This window comes from Gobio gobio, assembly GCF_949357685.1.
Source record: "Gobio gobio genome assembly, chromosome: 23".
NCBI lineage: Eukaryota > Metazoa > Chordata > Actinopteri > Cypriniformes > Gobionidae > Gobio > Gobio gobio.
The window spans coordinates 25,894,271-25,920,461 of NC_137119.1; the positions used below are offsets into that span (position 1 = coordinate 25,894,271).

Here is a 26,191-nt window from a genome sequence, read left to right on the forward strand (position 1 = left end):
CAGTACATCAGCAACAGTACAGTATGTTCCACGAGCAGGATATTCAAATGTGTTGAGCTTTCAAATCATAAGAACATGTTCAGTTCAAAAGGCAGGAAACAATATATCACTTCACAGGAAGTTAAGGAAATTAGGTCAGCAGTCTCTGCAAACCACCTAGTACACAACATTTGGCTACAATAAATGTGATGAAAAGGTTCAATGTTTTTACCCAAAGTAATTCACTTTAGGTTTGGTTTCCACATAATGTTATATGAAAATTTCAAGCTAACAAGATGCAACATTCATACTGTAAATGAACCAGATCGCATTTATTTTAATGTTAATGATTGCACACATCAAGATATATAACTAAATGTAGAGCCTTTAAGTATGACAAATGATATGAATTAAAATAATTTAAAATTTTTCACAAATGCACATGGATGCAAACACACACAATATATGCACGCTCCCCATGTGCATCAATGAGCCTTGGCCACCCCTGACCCTGTCGCCAGTTCACCATTGTTCCTCCCTTGGACCAGATACTTCCTTTGACTGACCACTGCAGACCGGGAACACCTCACAAGAGCTGCAGTTTTAGAGATGCTCTGACCCAGTCGTCTAGCCATCACAATTTGGCCCTTGTCAAACTCGCTCAAATCCTTACACTTACGCCCATTTTCCCTGCTTCTAACACATCAACTTTTAGGACAAAATGTTCACTTGCTGCCTAATTTATCCCACCCACTAACAGGTCCGTGATGAAGAGATCATGAGTGCCGGGCCATAACCACCATAGGCATTGAGGGGGACAAGTCTCCCCCAATCATTGGAAATGGCCAAATTGTCGCCCCCAATATTTCTTAATGTTGTTCTCCATTACATACCGCTCTGTTTGTTGTTTGACAGACTGTTTAAAAAGTTACATGTTTAGGCTGGTCTGTCTCAGCGGTCTAACAGTGCTCGTCAATGTCAAAATGGCCAATCAGATCAAAGATGGCAGGGCTTAAAGTTCACTAGATGAAGCTTTTAGTTTTTACAGTGAAAGAGAGCGTATAGCAAAACATTTAATATTTGACAACTGTTTTACAATGAATATGTTTAGCGACCCACAGTAACATATATATATATATATATATATATATATTGACAGATTTGTTTTTCTTTGGGAAACATCTGCTGTACCTGATATTTAGACAGAAATGATTCGATATCGAATCAGACTGAATCAAGATTTGAATCGAATTGCAAGCCTGTGAACTATATTATGCCATCATAAGATTGCGACATCCAACTTAATCTGTCTCAGTATCATTCTATAGGAGCCAGTGAGGTGAGAGTTTATGCACTGCTCAGGACATCACAGCTATGTGTCTGCAAACCAGGGCTCAGATGGTAACTCTGTTCTTTTTCATTTAATTGAACTCTGTTGCTAAAAATAAACTCATCCGATGACAAGGAAGCACCAGAAGGGTTTCACTATTTGGCTGTGGGGAGTCATATAAGTTACGGAGTGCATGACTAATCTCTTTTGGAGAAAGATCAATAAATATGATTACATTTATATTCAGCACTCAAACTTCACCTTCACACTCTGCTGCATATGAAACAAGCAGCTCTGTTAGATGATTGAATGAACTAATGATTTGTGATACATACACAGGCACTAAAAACATCTAGGGTACACTATGCCTCATTAATCAAATATTCATTAATTAAGCACTCCTGAGAGGACTAAATGACATAACAAGAGTAAGACTAAAGCCTTGTTTAATTAAATATTGAGGTTGAGCACCTCCAGCAAACTGTCTGTACTTGTTTATTCTTGTGTGAGAAAAAAAGGTGATCAGGTGATAAGAACTATTTGATACATTTATAAACTAAACAGGTGCAGTGAGCGATTTCTGAGAAACACTGTTGATATTTGAAATCGACGCCCAAACAAACACACCCCTCCCCGGAAACAAAGTAACCTCTGTGTCGGTTTTCAGGCCTTTCCTAACGTCTAACCTTTTTCAATATTTGGATCCTTGTTCTTACCTGACCCTTCTTCTTCCAATTATATTCCTCTGACCTTTTCCTCTTTGGTTATATCTCAGCTATCTCTCTTTCTACAGTCTTTCTACAAATCTGATTGGTCCGATCCACTTTGTTTATATATTATATAACTGTAACTATATAACAAATTTAGTTTTATTAATATAACTGTATTAATTATATAACACGCATCTGAATACCTCTTGAGCAAACTAACCCTGGATCAAAAGCAGGTTATGATCAGAGTCGTCACGGTTCACAAATTCACAAATGTGTCTGTGTATGAGTGCAAGTGGGTGTGGCCGCTGATTACAACTGATCTGATCATCAGCGCCAGCTGTGACTGATCAGCCTTGTCTATTTATAGTCTTTGTCATTCATCTTGTGTTTGCCAGATCGTTGTGGATGTCGTGTCTTGTCTCCTGGCAGTCCTGAGTCCTGAGTCCTGAGTCCTGAGTCCTGAGTCCTGAGTCCTGAGTCCTGAGTCCTGAGTCCTGAGTCCTGAGTCCTGAGTCCTGAGTCCTGAGTCCTGAGTCCTGAGTCCTGAGTCCTGAGTCCTGAGTCCTGAGTCCTGAGTCCTGAGTCCTGAGTCCTGAGTCCTGAGTCCTGAGTCCTGAGTCCTGAGTGCCAAATGAAGCGTTTCGAGCATTATTGCTTTCTGATACAATTGTGTCGAAAATGGTTCATTACTCGAAGCTTCATTCAGACAGAAATTGCAGCACCATCTCCTGGTGAAGTAAATGTAATGCAACAAAGCTGACAACCATAAAATGCAAGTAGGCTTATATTTTAACGCCCTGTTTATTACGTGTTTACCGAGGCGATCAAAGCTGAAACGGTGTTAGTGCTGTGAAACTCATTTAGGTGAATTTTACAGATACTGATGAATTTCATGTGTTCACCTTGATAATAAAATATTAAGCATGATGTGTGTGTGTGTGTAATTATTTCTTTAGACTAGGACAGAAGATCAGACCAGCTTAAAAAAAGTTGGAAACCATCGTCAGTGTCAGACGTAACATCACTAGTCCTGAGTCCTACTTTTGGAGTTCCTGATCCTTCTGCATTCTTCCTTGGATTATTCATCTGGAGTCTGAGTTTCGTGCCTAGGTTCGAGAGGATTATCTTTTCGTTTCTTCTTCAACAAAGGATCAGGTTGCCCATTCAATGTCCCAGCGCTATCCAGAGAGACTGTTCTGCACCTGCATCATCTGACCATTTCTGCTCCTTTATCATTGTGTTCAATAAACTCCATTTTTACTTGCAATTGAACCCTCTTCTTCATTTCAGCGTGACAAGAGTGAGTTGCTATGGCTACTTGCATACCCTGAAAGTTACCTCTGTTTTTGGAAACCGAAAGTTGAGGCTATCCACTTACATACCCTTGTTTAGGTGTTGATTTAAATTTTCAACAGCATTTCTCAGAAATCCTTTACTATACCTTTTAAAGAAAATAGTAACACTTTACAATAAGGTTTCATTAGTTAACATTAGTTAACTACTTTAGTTACCATGAACTAAGAAATAACAACACTTCTACAGAATTTATTATTCTTAGTTAATGTTAATTTCAACTTTTACTACATTATTCAAATCAAATTTTGTATTTGTTAACATTACGTAATGCACTGTGAACTAACATGAACAGCTGGATTTTTATTACCTTACATTAACAATGATTAATAAATACTGTAACAAATGTATTGCACATTGTTAGTTAATACAGTAAGTAATGTTAACAAATGAGACCTTATTGTAAAGTATTACCAAGTACTTTTATGGATTTTGAGATTGGATTTGGGAAAATGCTAGCCTGATGTTGTCATACTCAATTCTAGTCAGAATATGAGTCTGATACTGCTCGGTTGGGCTGTGATTATTGGGAGTGTCTCAACCGAACCAGGAAAGACCTCAATTGGATAGACCTACAACCAATCAGAGCAATGGAGCGACGCATAACGTTAGTTGTCAAATGTCAACAGAACTCAACTGCACACAGTGTTGCCAAGTCTGCGGTTTTGCCGCAGGCTATTTTTTCATGTCCGCGGGGTTGAAGCGACCCCGATTATGTGATATTTAGACCCAGGAACCCAGGCAACCTAGACAAAAAAACACATATTTTACTCCTCAAACGCCGGAGAATACCATATTTTTTCCGGAAAACCCCCTCCCCCAGAAAGGTATTGGGCTTGGTTTGGGCTAGTTTTGAGTAAGTTAGCAATTGGGCGGGTTTTGTTGTGAAAACTTGGCAACCCTGTGCACGCGCGCTGGAAGAAGTAAGTGTAAACGATGTTTGCCAGTGTTGTAAAAAAGAATTAAAGGATACACAGAGTACTTACTTACCAACACGACCATCATTTCTGAGAGAAATAGTAAAGGTGAATGCATATACGAACAAGTTCTCCGTTTAGGATTAGAACAAATTCAACCCAAGCGCTCTTTGGTGACGTGGATGCTTACGTTGCTGTTTATCATCTGTCCATCATCGTCTAAAGCCCGCCCTGACAATTTGATTGGTCCGAACAGCTTCTGTTCAGGCCCCAACGGATCGAGTCCAGACCGAATTGCAGACGACAAAATGTTGTGGGCGGGGCTAAGTTCGGCTGGCATCCAGGCTAGGAAAATGCTAAAACAATAATATTTATTAATTAAAGGCATTTGGGAAAAATTTTAAAATATAAAGTGACCTTCATTAAACTGACCATCTTCCGACAAGACAAAAGTCTCTGAAAAGAAAAATCTGTCTCTTTGTTGGTAACAACGATTTATGTTTGAGTCATCAGCATTGGCTCTTCTCAAGACTTTCAATTACTCATTTCTCCAATGTTTCTTTAGCCTAGAAATGTCACTGGCATGAAAACTCTCTCACACAGCAGTGATTTTCAACCTCTCTGCTAAACGAAGGGGTTGCATCTTCTATCCAGACTAAAGCTAGCTTGAAAACACAATGGCTACGTACACACTGTCAGTCCAAATCCAGTTATTTGTGTATCTGATTGGAATCTGATCTAAAATTATTGGCTGTCCATATTGTGTATACACAATGTGGACAGTCAACAATTTTAGATAAACAAATCGTATCTGAACAGTTGTGAATATATTCGCAACTGTTCAGATCGGATTTGTTTATCCATGCCGCTCTTTCGTTTTCCAGGAATATCTGCATTGGTTTCTATGGCAATGGCATTGCGTTGGAAGGTATGCACCAAAAACAACAACAGCAACCGCAACATGAAGGGGTTTGCAATACAGATGTTGTCTTATTTACAACACGACAAACCGCCATGCTGGACTACTGCGTCTTCATATGAATGTAGCTTGAATCCGATTTCATTTCATGTGATTTTTTTGCCAGTCACATCATCTGATCAGATTTCAATCAGATATGCACAAAAATCGGATTTGGACTGACAGTCTGAACGTAGCCTCCTAGCGGTCTGCATGTTTAATTGCACATTGACGCGGACAACAACGCAGAAGTATAAATCAGCCTTTAGACAAAAATCACCTAGAGTTCCATATAACTATATGTAGGGAACAGCACATTCCCGGGTCCAATTTTATGGCAGGGTCCATCTCTCATTGCAACAGTGGAGAAATGTTTGCTACATTTCGATTGGATCGAATCTGGACTAGCACAAACAAATGTCTAACACCATCAGATAAGAATGCTAGGACAACTGACACCTCAGGCGCGAGAAAAACAGGACTTCTCATTGGCCCACAGGCAGTTTCTGCCCTGTACCCATCATGAGACTAATCCCCCAATAACCATAAAAACAGAGCAGTGGCTAAAACAAAGGTAGGCCACAATGATCCATCCAAACCTTTCATATCTATGTTTGGAAACCTTAAAACTGATGTAAACTACACCGATTCATTTCATACTTGTTTAGAGAAATAAGAATTCTCAGTGACAGCTATTTGTAGCATCTTACACAAATTCAGCTGTTAATGTACAAATGAATGCATGATAGTTCAAACTTTTTTTTATCTTGTTTGGACTCTATTTGAGAATGTTGCCAAAGGTATTCTGGTGGTGGTTTAGAAAGTGAAAAATGCATTGGTAAAACTTTAAAGACACTTTATTAACTGTGTGCTTTAGATTATGCAAATGAGTTCCACAGGACAAGGAAGGGTGGGCCACATTGTGTGTGCCCCCTCGGATGTCAGCAGCCAAACTGCAATCTCCTCCTCATCGGAAAGGGCTAAATGTACTCTTTCAACAGAAAGGTTCTGAGCCTCCGGCTTGAAACAGAGAAGGCAGCAAGAGATACACAGTCAGCAGCGAACATTTTCCAGGACATTTTCAATTTTACTACAGCTTTTAGTATGAGCTCTTAATCACACATTATGACTATGGAAGTTTGTTTCCACCACAGAATAAAAAATCAAAGTAATTGTGACTTATTAATAATTAAACAATAATAAATTGCTTATTAATAAATGTACACCTTTTGATTATTGTTGCCTCTAGTAATTAAGTGTCTGATTTTTAATTTCCAACCTACTCTGGGCTCATTTTAAGCCAGCCATATAGTAATTTTTAAACAATAGTTGGTTTAAATAAAACAGCTCAGCACGTTGGGCAAACATCTAACCCAACTGCTGGGCTAAAACAACCTATTCACTAGGTTGTTTTTAACCCAGCATTTTTTTTATTACTTAATTTAATTGGATTTAACTTTAATTTGAGCTCCTATCATACATTATGACAAATATTATCTGTAAAATAATAGTAAAATACTGGCAGCAGAGATCTACTGTAATTCTACAACCCCAAATCAGAAAAAGTTGGGACAGTATGGAAAACGCAAAAAAAAAAAAGAAGTGATTTCTAAATTTACTTTGACTTGTATTTCATTGCAGACAATATGAACACAAAATATTTCATGTTTTGTCTGGTCAACTTCATGTCATTTGTAAATATGCATCCTTTCCTGTCATTCAGACCTGCAACACATTTCATAAAAAAGTTGGTACTTGTTTGGTATTGTGGTACTTGACAAAGGTTTGCCAAAGTAGTCCTGAGCCCATGTGGTGATATCGCTTATAGATGAATGACGATTCTTGAAGCAGTGCCGCCTGAGGGATCGGAGATCACGGTTGTTCAGCTTAGGCTTGCGCCCTTGTCCTTTACGCACTGAAATTCCTCCAGATTCCTTGAATCTTTTAATTATGTTATGCACTGTTGAATGTGAAATATCCAAATCTCTTCCTATCTTTCTTTGAGGAACATTGTTTTTAAACATTTCAATAATTTTCTCACGTATTTGTTGGCAAACTGGCGATCCTCGGCCCATCTTTGCTCCTAAAGGATTAGACCTTTCCTGGATGCTGCTTTTGTACCAAATCATAATTACAATCACCTGTTGACATCACCTGTTTCAAATCACATCATTATTTAACCATTTTACCTCATTACTAGCCCTAAATTGCTCCTGTCCCAACTTTTTTTTTTAAATGTGTTGCAGATCTGAATGACAGGAAAGGATGCATATTTACAAATGACATGAAGTTGACCAGACAAAACATGAAATATTTTGTGTTCATATTGTCTGCAATGAAATACAAGTCAAAGTAAATTTTTCTAATTTGGGGTTGTAATTCTATGGTATTAATACTATGAAATGACTTCACAGCCATTTACTGTAAAAAAAAAAATTCTGTTATTATTTTAATTTACAATACACAAAAAAATGGTGAAGTAAAAACAACCCAATTTGGGTCATTTTGGCAACAAAGCTCTAGGTCAAAAAGGTAACTCCAAAATAGGTTGGAAATTAAAATCACACAGGACATTACTACAATAAAAACACAGGCAACAGTAATATGCTAATAAAAAGGTGAACATTTATTTATAAGCAAAACACCCAAAATTTTTATAGCAACATGAAAATTTGTAAGAAAAAGTGCAGAAAAGATTACAAACCCAAACTCTGTTGTATAGCGTATACAGTTAAAATAAATTCTGTTTTAAAAGTTTAATAATCAGTGCAAAATGTTTAAGAACAAATTTGACCAGCTATTTATCTTTTTTTTTTTTCGCCAGCGAGCACTACAGCCAAAACCATTAGGCTAAACGCCACCAAGAAATACACAGAAAAGCCTTAAAGACTTACACTGAAATTTAGAATAAATTATGAACTCTGAAATTTTAGGAATAAATGATGTATTAAAGTGAATCGACAGGATTTTACCCTCTCTGTTTAATGCATTTATAATCGCTCACATATAAGCACTCTTAAGTGCTATTCAGTTCCAGTTTGTGAGAAAACCCTCTAGTTTTAAAAGAACAAAGATTCAAAGTTCGATTAGTTTTCTTCTATTTTCCACATATATTCCTGTCATGAGCGCCACGAACACGGATAGGAATCTCGTACTCAAACTCCTGTGAAACACCCGTTCAGTGCCATTATGCTATTGCTTCAAAAATGCACCAACCCACAATGCATTGGGTGCTACAGTACAAAACCGTAATACATAAATACAGTAGATTAGTGTTGAAAATGGGAGGTAAATAAACAACAGTTGCTTACCATGAAAAGTGTTATTGGATACTGTTAATGGATATTTTTGGAATAATTTGGCCGTTTTTTATAGCAATTTTTTACAGTGTACATTCAGGTTCTGAGTCTCCCATCTATAGAGAGAGACTGATACCCTCCTGAGTCACCAGCCTGCAAATGTGAGACAGAAACGGATAACATGCTCGGATTCATCAGCTTGTGAGACAGCAACAGATACGACCATGTTCTGAGCCTCCAATCTGTGAGGAAAAGACATTAACAAACATACGTTCAGAGTCTTCGTCCAGCGAGACGGTAACGATTGCAACACGTCCTGAGTCTCCATGCCAGAAAGACAAAAGCAGATTGCCCAAGTCTCTGGCCCAGAGAGGCAAAAGACACACAGATACAACAAGGTTAAGCTCAGGAGAGCAAACCTTCACTTCAAGGTACCTTCACCTGCGTGTTCCAGATTGTAAAGGACCTTCTGTACCTACTTAAGGGCCTCATCTGTGTGTTCCAGATTTTTGGACCCCTTTTAGTGCTTCAGGAGATCAACATCCCACAGAGATTTGTGTTCAGGCTGTTGAAACAGATTCTGGCTTCTTTCCCCACTGCATTGTTACCCAGCACAACCAGTGGAAGACGTCACCGCCATCGGATTGCTCACCTGTCCATTTGGAACGTAAATAACTCTTAACCAAACCTCTTTCCAGAGACCTCGGCATTGTTGTATTATCAGTATATGATTTTATAATTTACGTTAGAAGTAATATAACTGATGCTAGTTAATAACATAAAATGGTAACTCTTTATAGCAAGTATACAGTAATGTACTTTATAATAAGGTACATTGTTAATATATTAAGGCTATATACAAATTGTGGATTTTCACTGTAATTAATGGCACAATATGTACGTTTCACAAGAGGTCGCTTATTCAAAACAAAGGCGTAGCTTGATGATGTCTAGATTTCGCGGCTGGAGGAAAATAATCAGATGGGGCTCGGGCAGAAATCATATTCATGGATGAGCTAATGCATTAAATATTTATTAAGACACTTGCACACTGCAAGCTAGATCAATATTAGGCATGGTAAAACATGGTACTCGCGGTAAATCAAGAAAATGAGATTTAAACAATAAGACTTGAGGAATATGACAATCAATGATTGGTTTTCTATCGATGAATGTATCCAAACAGTTGCTCACCTGTCTAATAAAACACACAATATATTAAAGCATCTTTGGTGTTTCCATGGTTTCTACAAAATAAAACGGAAATCGAGGGTAACGGGCCTATCAAATGATGTCATTGATAGGCGATGCATAGACACGGTCCGCGTCCTGGTTAAATTTGCTTATTAGTTTAAACATTCTTGGAAACATTTGGGATAATGTAAGTACAAAAGTCAACAAAATATATAACATTGTTCTACTATTTTTTTCTTGTGGATATTTTAATCCAAATATCTTACATATTGTGCCTTTAACACAATTATTATTGTTTAATTAGCACATGTGCTTAACAAGGACTCGCCAAATACTAATGCAGTTAATATCCAATAAAGGTTGGTTTAATGCACTTAATTAATTACATTTCCCATTTTCCGTGACCTGATGAGCTAATTTAACAATAATAATTTGTTAATAACAGTAATAATAAATGAAAAACTCACCATTTGTATATAGCCATATTTATATATTAACAATGTAGAGACTACAATATATTAATTAACTATGCATTAACTTTAAATCCATATTTTGTAAATGATTTGTAAGTACTTTATTACTGTGTTACCCAAATTATTTCGTTTATTTGTTTGAGGCATAATAAGGTCCTTATTAGTCTCAGAGAAACAACAATTTATAATACAATGTTACTGCCATAGCCACACACCACTTAATCACTTGTATTTTACTTTATATCACTTTATTCATGGCATTAATTTACTGTAGTAGTCTTTTTGATAATAAAATAAATGTTTTACTTATTTTCAAACTTCTTGACCTCAGACAAGTGTAAAACAAATTACATGGTATAAAAATAAATAAGTATACATTTATAGAACTTTGCACCAAGACATCCTTTGTATAACATGTATGATAAAATACCCAAAATGCAGTGTACAAAAGGGTGTTGTGTGAGACTGTTGAACTTGGTATTTGGCCAGACTTTTAATTAGTTTAATTAATAGTTTCTGGTGAGATGTGGCTGAGACAGAATTGTCAGATTAGTGACCTAATGGCAGTACATAATCAATGGGTCTGATTTGCTTCCTGATGAATTACCTATTCTAACCACTCAAAGCAGTGGTTCTGCATGTAAAATGTAACCTTCAGTTTTAATATATGCATTTATATACTAAATGCAGATATTAGATTCCATTGTCTATAAATAGTTCATCATTCTATACATTCTGCAAACATGCTAATAATTATGTTAGCCACTTGTACATTCATGACAACATACCACTAAAATCCTATTTGCTCTGACAATTAAGTGCTCAGAGTTACCATTTTCCCAAGCTCACAAGTTTGCCTTGAAAAGTATGATATCAAAGAAACTAGTTTCAGATTAGATCCTGAACAACTTCAGACACTGAAGTGCCTCTAAACTTTTAGTTTTACAGCAATGTGACAGCCCATGACAGTGACTGACAAGATAACAAAAGACACTTTACACTTTTCTTCAGGAGTTACAATGCCTTGAGGTTCATCAAAGGTTTTTGATGGTGATTTCCACTTACCCTCATGATGATCAGAGAAGTGTCTGAAGTAATTTGGACACGGAATAACCACATGTTCCCCAACTTTGGCTGATGGCCAGCAAGCAATAATATCCCACATTCCTTTGCAGCCTGGCAAAAGAATAAAGTACAATACTTAGAGTTAACTCAATATAACCCTGTTATACAAAAGCAAAAAACACAATTAGGTTTTAAGTGTATGTCTTATATACATAAGTTAGTTCTGGTCCAAGTAAGCGGCAATGGCGGACAACAAAAATCCCCTATACTTTTCTAAATACTACTAAAGTTGTGTCACAGAATGTAGTTTTAAGAGTTTTGTCAAGCAAAAGTTGCAAGAATGTAGTTGTTTAAAACTCAAATCCGAAGTTTACTTAAAAAGATAGCGCCTTTGAAAATTTGCTTCAATGTTTTCTGGGATGTGAGGTCTGAGCGATCACCGGGCCCTCAGCGCTCATGTGCCCCGCCAAGAACAGCCTTATCTTGGCTAGTCCTTTTGTCATTTGACACTGTCTCTGATGTCTCTGTAGTGGTTAAACATGAGATATAATTTGTTTGGGGAATTCGCTTTATGCCCAACAATGCCTTTCAGCCGTTATTGTATTCACTATATTTATATGAGTCGAAATCTGCAATGGGGTTATGATAAAAAATTATTTTTCACTATTATTTACAACAGGATCTGCATTTTCATGGGTTTAAATAAAAGATTTGTTGTTATAAGAGACTATAAAACAACTTTGTGCATAAAAAAAACATTCCTTTCCTGGTAAAAATAAACTTGACTTTCAAAAGTCAACGAATTTGCAACAGCTGAATGTAACATTTTTGACAGGCCAAACATGTCAGTCTCTAAATATTTATTTAAAGGATTAGTTCACTTTCAAATAAACTTTTGCTTATAATTTACTCACCCCCTTGTCATCCAAGATATCCATGTCTTTCTGTCATCAGTCAAAAAGAAATGAAGATTTTTGATGAAAAGATTTCAGGATATTTCTCCATATAATGGAAGTCAATAGACCCCAAACGGTTCAAGGTCCAAATGAGAGGTTCAGTACAGCTTCAAAAGGGCTTTAAACCACATCAAACGGTACCAGACGATCAATAAGGGTCTTATCTAGCGAAACGATCGGCCATTTTTTTGCGCGCTCGTGACGTCACATAAAACGTAATTGCGTTGAAAAGGTCACGCTAGACGCAGGCGCAAAGACGTCTGAATATGTGGATACGGTCTTCCTTCCGCCCATTTGTAAACACTGACTCGGTACTTCCGCCTGCGTCTAGCGTGACCTTTTCAACGTAATTGCGTTTTACCTGACGTCACGAGCGCGCATCACTGAACAGAGCAAGGCTAACATTTGTGCTTATAAAACTTAAACTTTATTTATTTAAAAAAAAAAAAAGACTGATCATTTCGCTAGATAAGACCCTTATTGATCGTCTGGTACCGTTTGATGTGGTTTAAAGCCCTTTTGAAGCTGTACTGAACCTCTCATTTGGACCTTGAACCGTTTGGGGTCTATTGACTTCCATTATATGGAGAAATATCCAGAAATCTTTTCATAAAAAATCTTCATTTCTTTTTGACTGATGACAGAAAGACATGGATATCTTGGATGACAAGGGGGTGAGTAAATTATAAGCAAAAGTTTATTTGAAAGTGAACTAATCCTTTAAGCCACAAAATAAACGTCATTCCGTAAAATAAGTATAACAATCTATGCAAAAAAAAAAAAACATTTTGAACGTCTTCAGCACGTTACCTAAAAATGTACCCAAATTTCCCAGAAAAATCAAACATAGTTCACCCCTTATGCACGTTATCATCTCCATCAAAAACCTAGACTGGCTGTCAATTGGAAACATCAACATAACACACTTATAGGCATCAGTCACCTCACTGAATACTTGCCAGCTAAAAAAATAAATAATTATTACCGGTATCTTATGATCCAAATGTTTTCAAATCCACATTATTTGAATATCCTGACATCAATGTCTGTCAAAAAATAACAAAACACTCGGTAGTATTTACGAGAAGCAGAGGTCCAGCGAGTGCACGCATTTCCTAGAAAACCCATGCTACTGGATGTTTTGACTAAGTCATAGCTTTCCGAGAAGAGGGAGAAAATGGCAGCCTGAGCAGCTTTAATATGCTGCCTGAGACGATAACGTGCATAATACATAATGTGAGTATAAATTTGTACTTCACTTGCTTATATTGAATTGGAATGATCAGGGAACTGAGTAAAATACTGCATGCTAAAGAGAACAAACGCCAATCCAACAGAAAAACTTTGCTGGGTTAGTGAACATCGTTCAACATGTCTTGGTTCCTGAACGGAAACAGGAAGTTGTATGTTATATTTTGACAGACATTTTTTTTTCTTCCTGATATGAATATTTTACATTTTCTATGCTTGACTGACTTTTTTTTCATAATTTTGGCAATAGGTGAACTGTTAAATCAGTGATCTTGCTAACTGAGTGACTCATATGCTGATTTAATATTTGTTTATTTGTGCGTGTGCGTGTGAGCCATACAATTTTACCAGTGGTTTCATTAATTAGATCATGTGTGTACTCACTGCCTAAATTTAACCATGGGATTTATTTAAAAATATCATGAGGACTCTAAAACTCACACTTCCCTCATCCCTCAGTTGGACACCTGTAAGCACAATAAACTGAGATATGGTATCAGCTTATTGCTTTACCCGTAATATTTTGAATATTTACGATGCTTCTCATGCCTCCAGAATGCATCCGTCTGATTCATGAGGCGAGGTGAGTTGGCTTGTGACTATGAATGTGGAAAACTGACAGCTAGTTTATCTTATTCGTCCTATCCAAGCTACAGCGGAATGTTCCAGAGCCAAGTGGCCTGTTTAAAAATCCACCTCATTCAGACAAATTCAGTAAATTCAGTCCTCGCAGTATTTCAGTTTAAATTGAAATCTGATAAATGTGTGAATCTATCAAAAGCAATATGGTTAAACACACTGACTACTGAACTCTGAAAGGAAAAGAGAGATGCCTTGACTACTAATACAATACAAAAAAAACAACAAAAAAACCAATACAAGTTAGCTCTACAGGTTTAGTTTAATTTCAAATAATGTTGTTGAATAGACTCTTGTAAAAAATTAATTGAGGGATCATCTAAACTCAATCAAACTCATTGTTTAGATCAAGTAATTGGGAAAGCTCATGGGAGGCATGTGATTGCATCCTGATGTTCATGAAACCAATCTTGGATGTGTTCAGCAGTATGTATGAAGGCATTTTCACCTAAAATATGAGGGAAGGAATGGGAACAGTTTTTGCACTATGGCAGTGGTTTCCGAGGGGTGGTTTCTGAGGTGACCAAGAAAGTACGCAAACAAAATCTACCCCATCTACATTCTACCCCATTCTACCCCACCAAAATTACATTAAAACCGAGCTTGTATTTCTAACAGGCAAAATGCCGTAAAAGGTCAAATACATGACATCCAATCAAATTACCTCATCTTTTCATCAAAACTGACTGCATCCACACTAGCAGTTTGCATATGATACACTATATTGCCAAAAGTTTTGGGACGCCTGCCTTTACATGCACATGAACTCAAATGACATCCCATTCTTAATCCGTAGGGTTTAATATGGAGTTGGCCCACCTTTTGCAGCTATAACATCTTCAACTCTTTTAGGAAGGCTTTCCACAAGGTGTGTTTATGGAAATTTTTGACCATTCTTCTAGAAGCGCATTTGTGAGGTCAGGCACTGATGTTGGACGAGAAGGCCTGGCTCGCAGTCTCCTCTCTAATTCATCCCAAAGGTGTTCTATTGGGTTGAGGTCAGGACTCTGTGCAGGCCAGTCAAGTTCCTCCACACCAAACTCACTCATCCATGTTTTTATGGACCTTGCTTTTTGAACTGTTGCGCAGTCATGTTGGAACAGGAAGGGGCCATCCCTAAACTGTTCCCACAAAGTTGGGAGCATGAAATTGTTCAAAATGGCTTGGTATGCTAAAGCATTAAGAGTTCCTTTCACTGGAACTAAGAGGCCAAGCCCAACCCCTGAAAAACAACCCCACACACCCTAATCCCTCCTCCACCAAACTTTACACTTGGCACAATGCAGTCAGGCAAGTACCGTTCTCCTGGCAACCGCCAAACCCAGACTCGTCCATCGGATTGCCAGACAGAGAAGCGTGATTCGTCACTCCAGAGAACATGTCTCCGCTGCTCTAGAATCCAGTGGTGGCATGCTTTACACCACTGTATCCAACGCTTTGCATTGCACTTGGTGATGTACCATGAAGCTCTCTATGCACTGTTCTTGAGTTAATCTGAAGGCCACACGAAGATTGCAGGTCTGTAGCTATTGACTCTGCAGAAAGTTGGCGACTTCTGTGAACTGTGATTTTACGTGGCCTACCACTTCATGGCTGAGTTGTTGTTGTTTCCAATTGCTTCCACTTTGTTATAATACCACTAACAGTTGACCGCGGAATATTTAGTAGTGAGAACATTTTGCGAATGGACTTATTGCACAGGTACACCAATCACAGTACCACGCTTGAATGCACTGAGCTCCTAAGAGTGATATATTTTTTCACAATTGTTTATAGAAGCAGTCTGCATGCCTAGGTGCTTGATTTTATACACCTTTGGTCATTGAAGTGACTGGAACACCTGAATTCAATTATTTGGAGGGGTGTCCCAGTACTTTTGGAAATATGGTATCGGTTGCATGTAAGTTTGCTACCTTTGCAAATCATGCTACATTACTGCTATTCTCGACTTTTCGAAAAGTAGAGATTTTGTACTTACTAGCATGAAGAACAAATAGCTTACGTAGACACAGACTATTCATAGAGATTAATTTACGGCTCAAAATCTCTTCAGTACAAAAACACACCATCTTGAATTTATTGTTGATAATATATTATACGAGCAAGAATGCCATTTTCCCCACATATCCACACAATTGTAAATGTGACATTGATTTCATGAATGAATCTGTGAATTTGAATGAATTGTGAGAGTCAGTGATTCATTGAGCCATTCATAAATATAGCGACTTGCTTTGTTGATGAACGAATGAATGAATGAATGAATGAATGAATGAATGAATGAATTAATTAATTAATTAATTAATGAATTAATGAATTAATTAATTAATCAAATCAATCAATCAAAAAAATGCACTGGAAAATCAATTTAACGGAGTAAACAGTGTAAGTGGAAAAAATGGCATCATCGCACTTAATGTCTCTTAAAAGACAACTGCCAATACCACTACAGCTCATCTACCAGTGAGTAACAGGTACCAACAGATGGGCTGTGTTTAAGACATCTTCTTTCCCCAAACATAAACTTAATTCAGTTGTACATCTTGTACCAGTTTACAGTATGTCTCTTTGCTTTGCAAATAAGTGGTTACTCAATGGCTCCTATATAAGTTTCCCAGAGATCACAATGTGCAAATGATGAGACTTCTGATGCAAATCAATGTTTTTTTTTTTTGCCATGTCCTGAATGACACCAAAAAAATTCATGTTATTTTTACTTTCAAGTTATTCAAAACTAGCCTGACAAGCTAGCCTGGGAAAACCCAGACAACTTCCGGCAAATTTAGATTTGCTCTGCAAGTAGTCTGGCAAAGACCCCATTCAAACACATTTCTAAACCCTAGAAATCGCGGCACCAATTAGAAACGTTGGGGCGGGCTTTAGACGATGACGACAGCGCAGCGACATTGAAGCAGATTTGCCGCTACTGTGGAGCATCACTCGTTCGAATCAGCTATCGCGTCTGTTTTAAGCGATTTAAACTTTTCCTTTTCGTTAAAACCTGAGCAAAGAACAACACTCGAAGCCTTCATATCTAAAAAAGATGTTATCGCTGTCTTACCGACTGGATTCGGCAAAAGTCTGATACCAGCTTGGCCCTTTGGTGGCTAAACGAATGGGTCTTAGCGAGAGCCCTCTGGTAGTGTTAATGTTTTACAAAATATAGTTTTAAGTCCTTTTCAGGCGTGAATGTAGTTGTTTAAAGCTCAAATATGTGGTTTATTTATAAAGAGAGCGCCTTTTTTTAAATTTAATCTGCCGTTTTCGAGTTGTGAGCGCCAGTGGTTCAGCGGCGCTCAATCGATCATTGAGCCCGCTGAGAGGCGCCTTTCCTCGGCCAGTCCTTCTGCCGTCTGCCGCTGGCTCTGATGTCTCTGTAGTGGTTAAACCGTCTCGTCTTGTGTAGATCTAACGGCTGATCTTTGCTCTCATTAATCTATAATTTGTTCCTAGACAGATCGTTTTGTCTGTGGGCAAAGTGAAGTTTCATAACTTTATATTTTTAAGATATTAAACTTTACCGTTGTAGTCTCCTAGCGCTGACTTTGACTGAATTGCTTTATTTATTGTATAGCTTCTTATACCTTTTACTTATACTTTTATGATTGCTATGGATGATCACACATAAACTGACATTTAACAAAAAGAGACTGGGTTGTGTTTTGTGTCATATTTAATTTATTACAGTGATAATCATAGCCTATATTATGTGTGTGTGTGTGTGTGTGTGTGTGTGTGTGTGTGTGTGTGTGTGTGTGTGTGTGTGTGTGTGTGTGTGTGTGTGTGTGTGTGTGTGTGTGTGTGTGTGTGTGTGTGTGTGTGTGTGTGTGTGTGTGTGTGTGTGTGTGTGTGTGTGTGTGTGTGTGTGTGTGTGTGTGTGTGTGTGTGTGTGTGTGTGTGTGTGTTTTTAAATGTAAACGAAAAGAGGCTGGGTTTTTTATATTTCGTTTTGTTATAAACATGCATTGAAGATAATATGCATTGCCTGCACTACATATACAAATATATACTGAGTGATACTGTCAAGAACGCTGCTTGTCCATTAGCAGACTAGGCGGACTAGTTTCCTCCCGTCCTCGGGAGTTCATTCTCCGGAGTCAAACTTGGTAAGTCACGGAAGCAAGTCAGAAGTTCGCGTACGAAATATGTCATAAAAAACACCACTGCCTCATTTCATAAATTTTTTTTTTAATAATTAAACATAATAATAGCCACATGAATGTGGTTCAGGCAACGCATAGCTAGGCCTACATTGATTATCTTATATATTTATAATAAAACGAAGTATAAAACACCATGCCTCTTTTCATTTACATTTTAAAAATAATATATTAAACATTAATATGTGGTTTAGGTAAAGTGACCAGATTTCTGAAATGGAAACCGGGGACATTTCCTATTTGAGAACACAAGTACAGACAAGAACGCATATTGAGAAACGGCCAGAGTCTCAGATGTTTCTCCGTCGCTCTGCATACGTCATCTCCCTCATCGCTCTGATTGGTTTTAGGTCTATCCAATTGCGCCGAGAGGCATTTGAGCGACGCCCGTTGGTGACGCCCCTTTGGAAATGATTTGTCTATGAAGCTTTGCCAGACCATAACTCAGTTACTACTGAGAATGGTCTGGTTTTAACCAGGCAACTGACAAGCCAGACCCACATCAAGATATTGGGTCTGGAAACTCATCATTGACAGGGCTCAATCCGAGGGGCGGGATAAACGGTTGTTTTTCAAATTCCTTCTGCACGCAATTGGATAGCGCCATGAGCACCACAACCAACCAGAGCAAAGAAGAAGGTGAAGCCGAGCTAACGTTACTTGATAGACTTTCGCCGTATCCTGTAGGCAAAACTTCGAACATATCTTCTTTTCTTAAGAATGACTTCAGTGCCGTTCTTTGTTCTTTTCTCAAAGAAAAGCTTAACTCCAAGTCTTCCAGAGTCGTGGCCAAAGCCGATTCTGAAGACCGCTGTTCGTCAGCTTCTTTGTTTACGAGTAGCACGCAGAACCTCCGCAACTCTGCCGTGACGTGCCGTCATTATGTTAAGCCCGCCCACCGACTCTACACACACTGTGATTGGCCTGACCAGAGTTTGGTTTTTCCAGCTCTCAGGTCTACCGAGAGTTGCTAGACTACACCCACGGCAAAATTAATTTTCTGCCGCTAGGGTGCGTCTAGATTTCTAGGCTAATTCAAAACTGCACATGAGACAGAATCCATATCTAACCACAATAACTAGCAAAAAGCCACAGTAGAGCTTTAAAGATGTTCATGGATTGTTTTAAAAATACCTCTAGATTCATTAGCTACCTAGCTGCTCATCCTTAAACCTTAAGAACCCAACCTATCAATTAGCTGGTAATGCTGAAATGCTCCTCATCTAGGAAAAAAAATCAACAGAATTATCCTTTTTTTCTGTCGCTCAACTAATGCTAGCAACGCCAAGGTGCTAGCAACGTCAACTCTTAAGTCTATCTTAGAACAATGCACAATACACACAACAGGGCTTTCACTTCAAACGGTTACATGAAATGCTTGTGGGCACAGCAGATCCTTTCATTCATTCCACTTTCTATCCATGATGGGGGTCTGACTTTTCTTCCACTTCAAAAAAAAATGTCTTTCATGCCTGATTGCCAGTTCATCTCGTCAACCTGAACAATGAGTCAGCGGAGGATAACCCACTTCATACCTCAAAGGAGCTTCCATATAATTGTGATATCTATGTGAGAAGCACTGGTCCTTGGACCCTTTGTGGAAAATCCAAAATTATCAGCTAGGCTGTTTTTTTTTTTTGTTCGTACGCTGGAGGTCTCATCAACATGAGCATGATGCATCTCATTGATGAGGATGTTGCTAATCAGCCTTTGACAACAGTTAATTCTTTGACTTTTCAAATTGTACTTCTACTTGATGCATTTTGAACCTCCAAACTTCATGTGGCCTTCAGATTAGCTCAAGAACAGTGCGTAGAGAGCTTCATGGAATGCGTTTCTATGGCTGAGCAGTTGCATCCAACATTACCATCACCAAGTACAATGCAAAGCGTCGGATGTGGTGGTGTAAAGCACGCCACCACTGGACTGTAGAGCAGTGGAGACGTGTTCTCAGGAGTGACAAATCACGCTTCTCTGTCTGGCAATCCGATGGACGAGTCTGGGTTTGGGGATTGCCAGGAGAACGGTACTTGCGTGACTGCATTATGGGAAAAGTGTAAAGTTTGGTGGAGGAGGGATTATGTTGTGCGGTTGTTTTTCAGGGGTTGGGTTTAGCCCCTTAGTTCCAGTGAAAGGAACTCTTAATGTTTCAGCATACCAAGACATTTTGGACAATTTCATCAGTTTGGGGACGGCCCCTTCCTGTTCCAACATGACACCAGTGCTCAAAGACATGGATGAGCGAGTTTTGTGTGGAGGAACTTGACTGGCCTGCACAGAGTCCCGAACTCAACCTGATAGAACACCTTTGGGATGAATTAGAGCGGAGACTGAGAGCCAGGCCTTCTCGTCCAACATCGCCTGACCTCACAAATGCGTTTATAGAAGAATGGTCAAAAATTCCCATAAACACAAAAGCCTCCTAAAAAGACTTCCCAGAAAAGTTTACGCTGTTATAGCTGCAAAGGGTTGGCCAACTCCATATTAAACCCTACGGATTAAGAATGGGTTGACATTAAAAATTCATGTGCATGTAAAGGCATCCCAAAACTTTTGTGCATATGTGTATATATCTGTTTATATATACATATATATATATATATATATATATATATATATATATATATATATATATATATATATATATATATATATATATATATATATATATATATATATATATATATAAAATTTGTTATTTACTTTTTTGTTTTATTTTTTATTACTACCAAAATAATTTTTTGTTTCAATTTTTTGTTCTGTTTAAGCACCAAACATTATATCTCTGTGATCTACAGTTACGTGGATTTTTCCCTATCAATGCAAAATTGTTTATTGACTGTGAAAATGGCACAGAGCAATGTTATTTTGTAAATATCACCTGATGTGACGTTTCCTGCTGTTTTATTCTCGCACCTCGCTCTTGCCAGCTCAATCTCATTTACCACGTCACACATCTGAACAGCACCAACCTGCAAAAAAGACAGCGAGAGAGAGAGAGAGTTCAGTTCAGTTCAGTTGTTCAACCACATCACAGCCTTCAAAGCTTCAATCTCTTTCGTCTCAGTGATTCACCACAATATTCTTCATAGGACAGTCTATTACTTTAAGGTCTTTAAGGCTTTCATCTTGTAAGACTTTCATTTCAAATGCATATTTATGGATTGTCGTGAAGCTCATGGGGGCTTATTGTGGCTAAATATTTACAGCAAAGGCCTACTGGGAATTAGATCAACCACTGCCTGAATATCAAGAAACTTAAGAACTACTTATCTGACTTTTAGTTTGCAATACACCATTCTTATTGACAAATGACAGCCCGTTGCTCGCCTGTACGCTCGCGGCACACAGACAAAAGAGCGTCGCTGTACTGTGGAGATGATATCATGCCTGTTAGGCAGAAAAGGCGTGTGGGGCCAGTGAGTAATCGTCAGATTGCTCACTGATGTCCACTGCTGATGACAAATTCATGCTGACAGTCAGTGGCAGACAGCCTGCGGTCAATAAGAGAACGTGAAAGTCCAACGAACAGCTTGAGAAGGTCAATGAAGACATGGTGCCGGGAAAGAGGGGTGTAATGGACAGGGAGGACTGAATCCCTATAGTGTTAATAATGCTGTATGTGTGTGGGTGTTTGTGGTGCCCAGCTTCTTGTCTTGAGTTAGAATCTGGACGTGCTTCTGTTTTGGTATATGTGTGCGTGGGCCTGCATTTGTGTGTGTATGGTGGGTACAGGTGTGTCTGTGCATTTCAATGTGAGAGACAGTGGGCATAGACCAAAGATCCGTGATCTAGAACAAGATATGGTTACTGGGAAATTAAGAAAGTGAGGCTAATTTGCACATTCATGGTCCTGAGTATACTAAATAAACCAAGGGTGCTATTTTAAGGCATAAAGACATTTTTTCGCAGGATTTTTTTTTTTTGCAATGTAATTTTGGTTATCAAAGATGAGTTTTAAGGGATAAAAGTATTGACTACAGGGGGACTTTAAGAAAGGGGAAAAAGCAAAAGAGTCGAACATGATTTGGAGATCAAATCTACAGGAAAGTGGACCTTGAGGTCCAGAGTTGAGAACTCAGCTGAACATACCACAAACAGAGAAAGTGAAAATCAACGAGAAGCACACAGCTGTTTCAAAATATCTTAAAGAGAAGCCCTGTAATGAAGTCTACCTGCTCCGTGACACTGTCAATAACATCTAAATGATGGAGTTGCATTTCATGATAAATGTTTAGAAGGAGAGCAGCAGAAATGATGCTGAAAATATAGGCGCTATTTTTGCTCCGTTTCAGCTGTCACTCTCCGGGACTTTGGTGCATGGATAATAGGGTCAGCTCAGTGAGAGGCTGCTTCACTGCCATCATCAGCCATGCGTGCACCTATAATCCCCACCAGCAAAAGATTCCATCATACTTTTTATTGCATATTCTGACCTTGTGTAGCTCTTAAGACACTGTAAAAGTAGGAGTGTATAGGAAGAGTACACAAAAAAAAACATTTGAAACAACACTGAAAATGTTATCTTTGTTAATAATTGCCCTCTCAGTCTAAAGTATAAAATGTTGTATCCTGTGTGTGCTAGTCAAGGTTGGTAACATAATTTGGTTACTAACATCATTTGGTTAGTTTCTGTGGAGCATATTATTTGCTTCTCCATAAAACTGAGGACAAAGGAGCCATTTAGAGGTTGTTTATAGTGATTTGCCTAAATTACAATAACTGTGCTATTCATCTGATAATAAATCAGCCATATTGCCTCAAATATTTCCCCTCAAGAGTTACATCAGATAACGGATCCGCATTCTTCCTTATGCGCTGGCGCATTTATCAGGTGCAGGGTCCATTGCGTGTGAAAGTGACCCAATAAAGTGGCTGGTCAGGCATTGGGCTGATCTCTGATGCATTCCTGGCGAACCGCACACACTCTGCTCACATATTTGTGTTTATGCTCAAATTATTTGTGAGAGTTGAACTATGTAAGTGGATTCTCTGATGGAAAATCCAGCTTAGGCTGGATTGCTATGTTTTGGAACATGATAGCGGGTCTAAGCTGGTCATTAGCTGGTCCAAGCCTTGTGTTTTTACACATCTTTTTTTTTCCTCAAACAGCTCATTTACAAAAATATCAGCACATAATCCACCTCTCACTGGATAAGTCTAGGATCCTGCTAAAAAAAAAAACACTTTCAACCATGCTGGTTTAAAAATGATCTAGCTGGTCTCCCAGCCTGGCCAAACAAGTGTTCAGATATCATTTCTTGGCCAGAGTAGATAAGTTCCCTAAACCCCTCTAAAACCAGCAAACAAGACCATCTTTGGAGACCAGAAAACCATGAGTTGTTTAAGATGTTTTATTTGCAAGCAGGAGAGATAGACCTCCAGTAACACCTTCACTTTCAGCTTTGATAAAAGAGTATATTCTTCCTAAGAATCTTTAAAGTGTTATGGGCAATATTGTTCTATTTATTTAAGGTCAGCCTTGCTTTTCAGTGGCATTTGAGAGAAAGAGACAGAAGGGCGGGGGATTGTCCCCTAAACAATGACCATGCAATGACTCAGACCTAGACCTTGGCATCAACATCAACCACAGAGCTTCTTATTGACAAACCAATTGAGAAGCTCACCAGGAAAATAGTGCAGCAGTATTAGAGATCAGATTATCTTATTGCTCATAGACTTCTCATTAGATCTTTTAAACTAACCATGGTTCACATGTACCAAGGGGTGCAAAAGTCAAAAGTTTGATATGAGACCTATAGTACAGAATCTTAAATACTTCCTCTCCAGTCATACCGTATAACATTTCTTTGTTGTAAATAATTAAATAAATGGTCTCAGGACTGTGTATATGCATTAAAACCCTTCAAATAAAACATTTTATTAGTATCACAAAGTAAAGTTAACAAGATACTTACAACCTACTAATATAGGAAATTTACATGCTGTTTTCATGGAAGATAATCTGGTTAATATTTGTTTCACATGTTCTGACCTGTAGTACAGAATCTTAAGTATTTATTTTCCATTTATGCATTAACATTTCTTTGTTGTAAATAATTAAATAATTAAACATACACACATACAATACATGACTGAATGAATGGTCACAAATCCCTGCAAATAGTACATTTGATTAATTTCACAAAGGTTGACTTAAAGGTGCAGTGTGTAATATTTACAAGGATCTATTGACAGAAATGCAATAGAATATACATAAATGTTTTCAGTGGTGTATAAAGACCTTAGATAATGAACGTTATGTTTTTACTGCCTTCTATCTTTCTATAATCTATATTTCTATCTACAACCCCAAATCAGAAAAAGTTGGGACAATATGGAAAACGCAAATAAAATAAAAAAAGAAGTGATTTCTAAATTTACTTTGACTTGTATTTCATTGCAGACAATATGAACACACAATATTTCATGTTTTGTCTGGTCAACTTCATGTCATTTGTAAATATGCATCCTTTCCTGTCATTCAGACCTGCAACACATTTAAAAAAAAGTTGGGACAGGAGCAATTTAGGGCTAGTAATGAGGTAAAATGGTTAAATAATGATGTGATTTGAAACAGGTGATGTCAACAGGTGATTGTAATTATGATTTGGTACAAAAGCAGCATCCAAGAAAGGTCTAATCCTTTAGGAGCAAAGATGGGCCGAGGATCGCCAGTTTGCTAACAAATACGTGAGAAAATTATTGAAATGTTTAAAAACAATGTTCCTCAAAGAAAGATAGGAAGAAATTTGGATATTTTACATTCAACAGTGCATAACATAATTAAAAGATTCAAGGAATCTGGAGGAATTTCAGTGCGTAAAGGACAAGGGCGCAAGCCTAAGCTGAACAATCGTGATCTCAGATCCCTTAGGCGGCACTGCATCAAGAATCGTCATTCATCTATAAGCGATATCACCACATGGGCTCAGGACTACTTTGGCAAACCTTTGTCAAGTACCACAATACGTAGTTATATCCACAAATGCCGTAGTTATATCCACATAAAACTGTACTGTGCCAAAAGGAAGCCCTATGTTAACAGTGTCCAGAAGCGCCGTCGACTTCTCTGGGCTCGGAGGCATCTGGGATGGACCATCACACAGTGGAAACGTGTACTGTGGTCAGATGAATCAGTATTTGAGGTATTTTTTGGGAGGAATGGACGCCGTGTGCTCCGGACCAAAGAAGAAAAGGATCATCCAGACTGTTACCAGCAACAAGTCCAAAAGCCAGGGTCTGTCATGGTATGGGGTTGTGTCAGTGCCCTTGGCAAAGGTAACTTGCCCTTCTGTGAAGGCACCATTAATGCTGAAAAGTACATAGAGATTTTGGAGCATAATATGCTGCCTTCAAGAAGACATCTTTTCCAGGGACGTCCATGCATATTCCAACAAGACAATGCAAAACCACATTCTGCACACATTACAAAGTCCTGCGGAGGAAGAGGGTACGGGTACTTGACTGGCCTGCCTGCAGTCCCGACCTGTCTCCAATAGAGAATGTGTGGCGCATTTTGAAGCGCAAAATGCATCAACGAAGACCCCGTACTGTTGCCCACCTTAAGACTTGTTTGCAGGAAAAATGGACAAAATTACACCTGAAACACTTCATCACTTGGTGTCTTCAGTCCCTAAACGTCTTTTAAGTGTTGTGAAAAGGAATGCATATTTACAAATGACATGAAGTTGACCAGACAAAACATGAAATATTTTTTGTTCATATTGTCTGCAATGAAATACAAGTCAAAGTAAATTTAGAAATCACTTTTTTTTTTTTTTTTTTTGCGCTTTCCATACTGTCCCAACTTTTTCTGATTTGGGGTTGTACATACACCGCGGGTCTTTCTACAGTAGCCCTAAACGGACAAACTGCTCTACAGAGCGTTATAATCTCTGCTG

General features: G+C 38.2%; 1 protein-coding gene across 1 annotated transcript in view; it reads right to left on the reverse strand.

The window, feature by feature from the left end:
- vipr1b (vasoactive intestinal peptide receptor 1b) overlaps positions 1-26,191 on the reverse strand; it is a 111,116-nt gene that overhangs the window by 54,445 nt on the left and 30,480 nt on the right. The window contains exons 2-3 of the mRNA XM_079806886.1: positions 21,169-21,259; positions 11,282-11,392 (exon numbers count right to left, since the gene is read on the reverse strand). Coding sequence (XP_079663012.1) covers positions 11,282-11,392; positions 21,169-21,259 — 202 coding nt within the window. The remainder of the gene's footprint in view (positions 1-11,281; positions 11,393-21,168; positions 21,260-26,191) is intronic.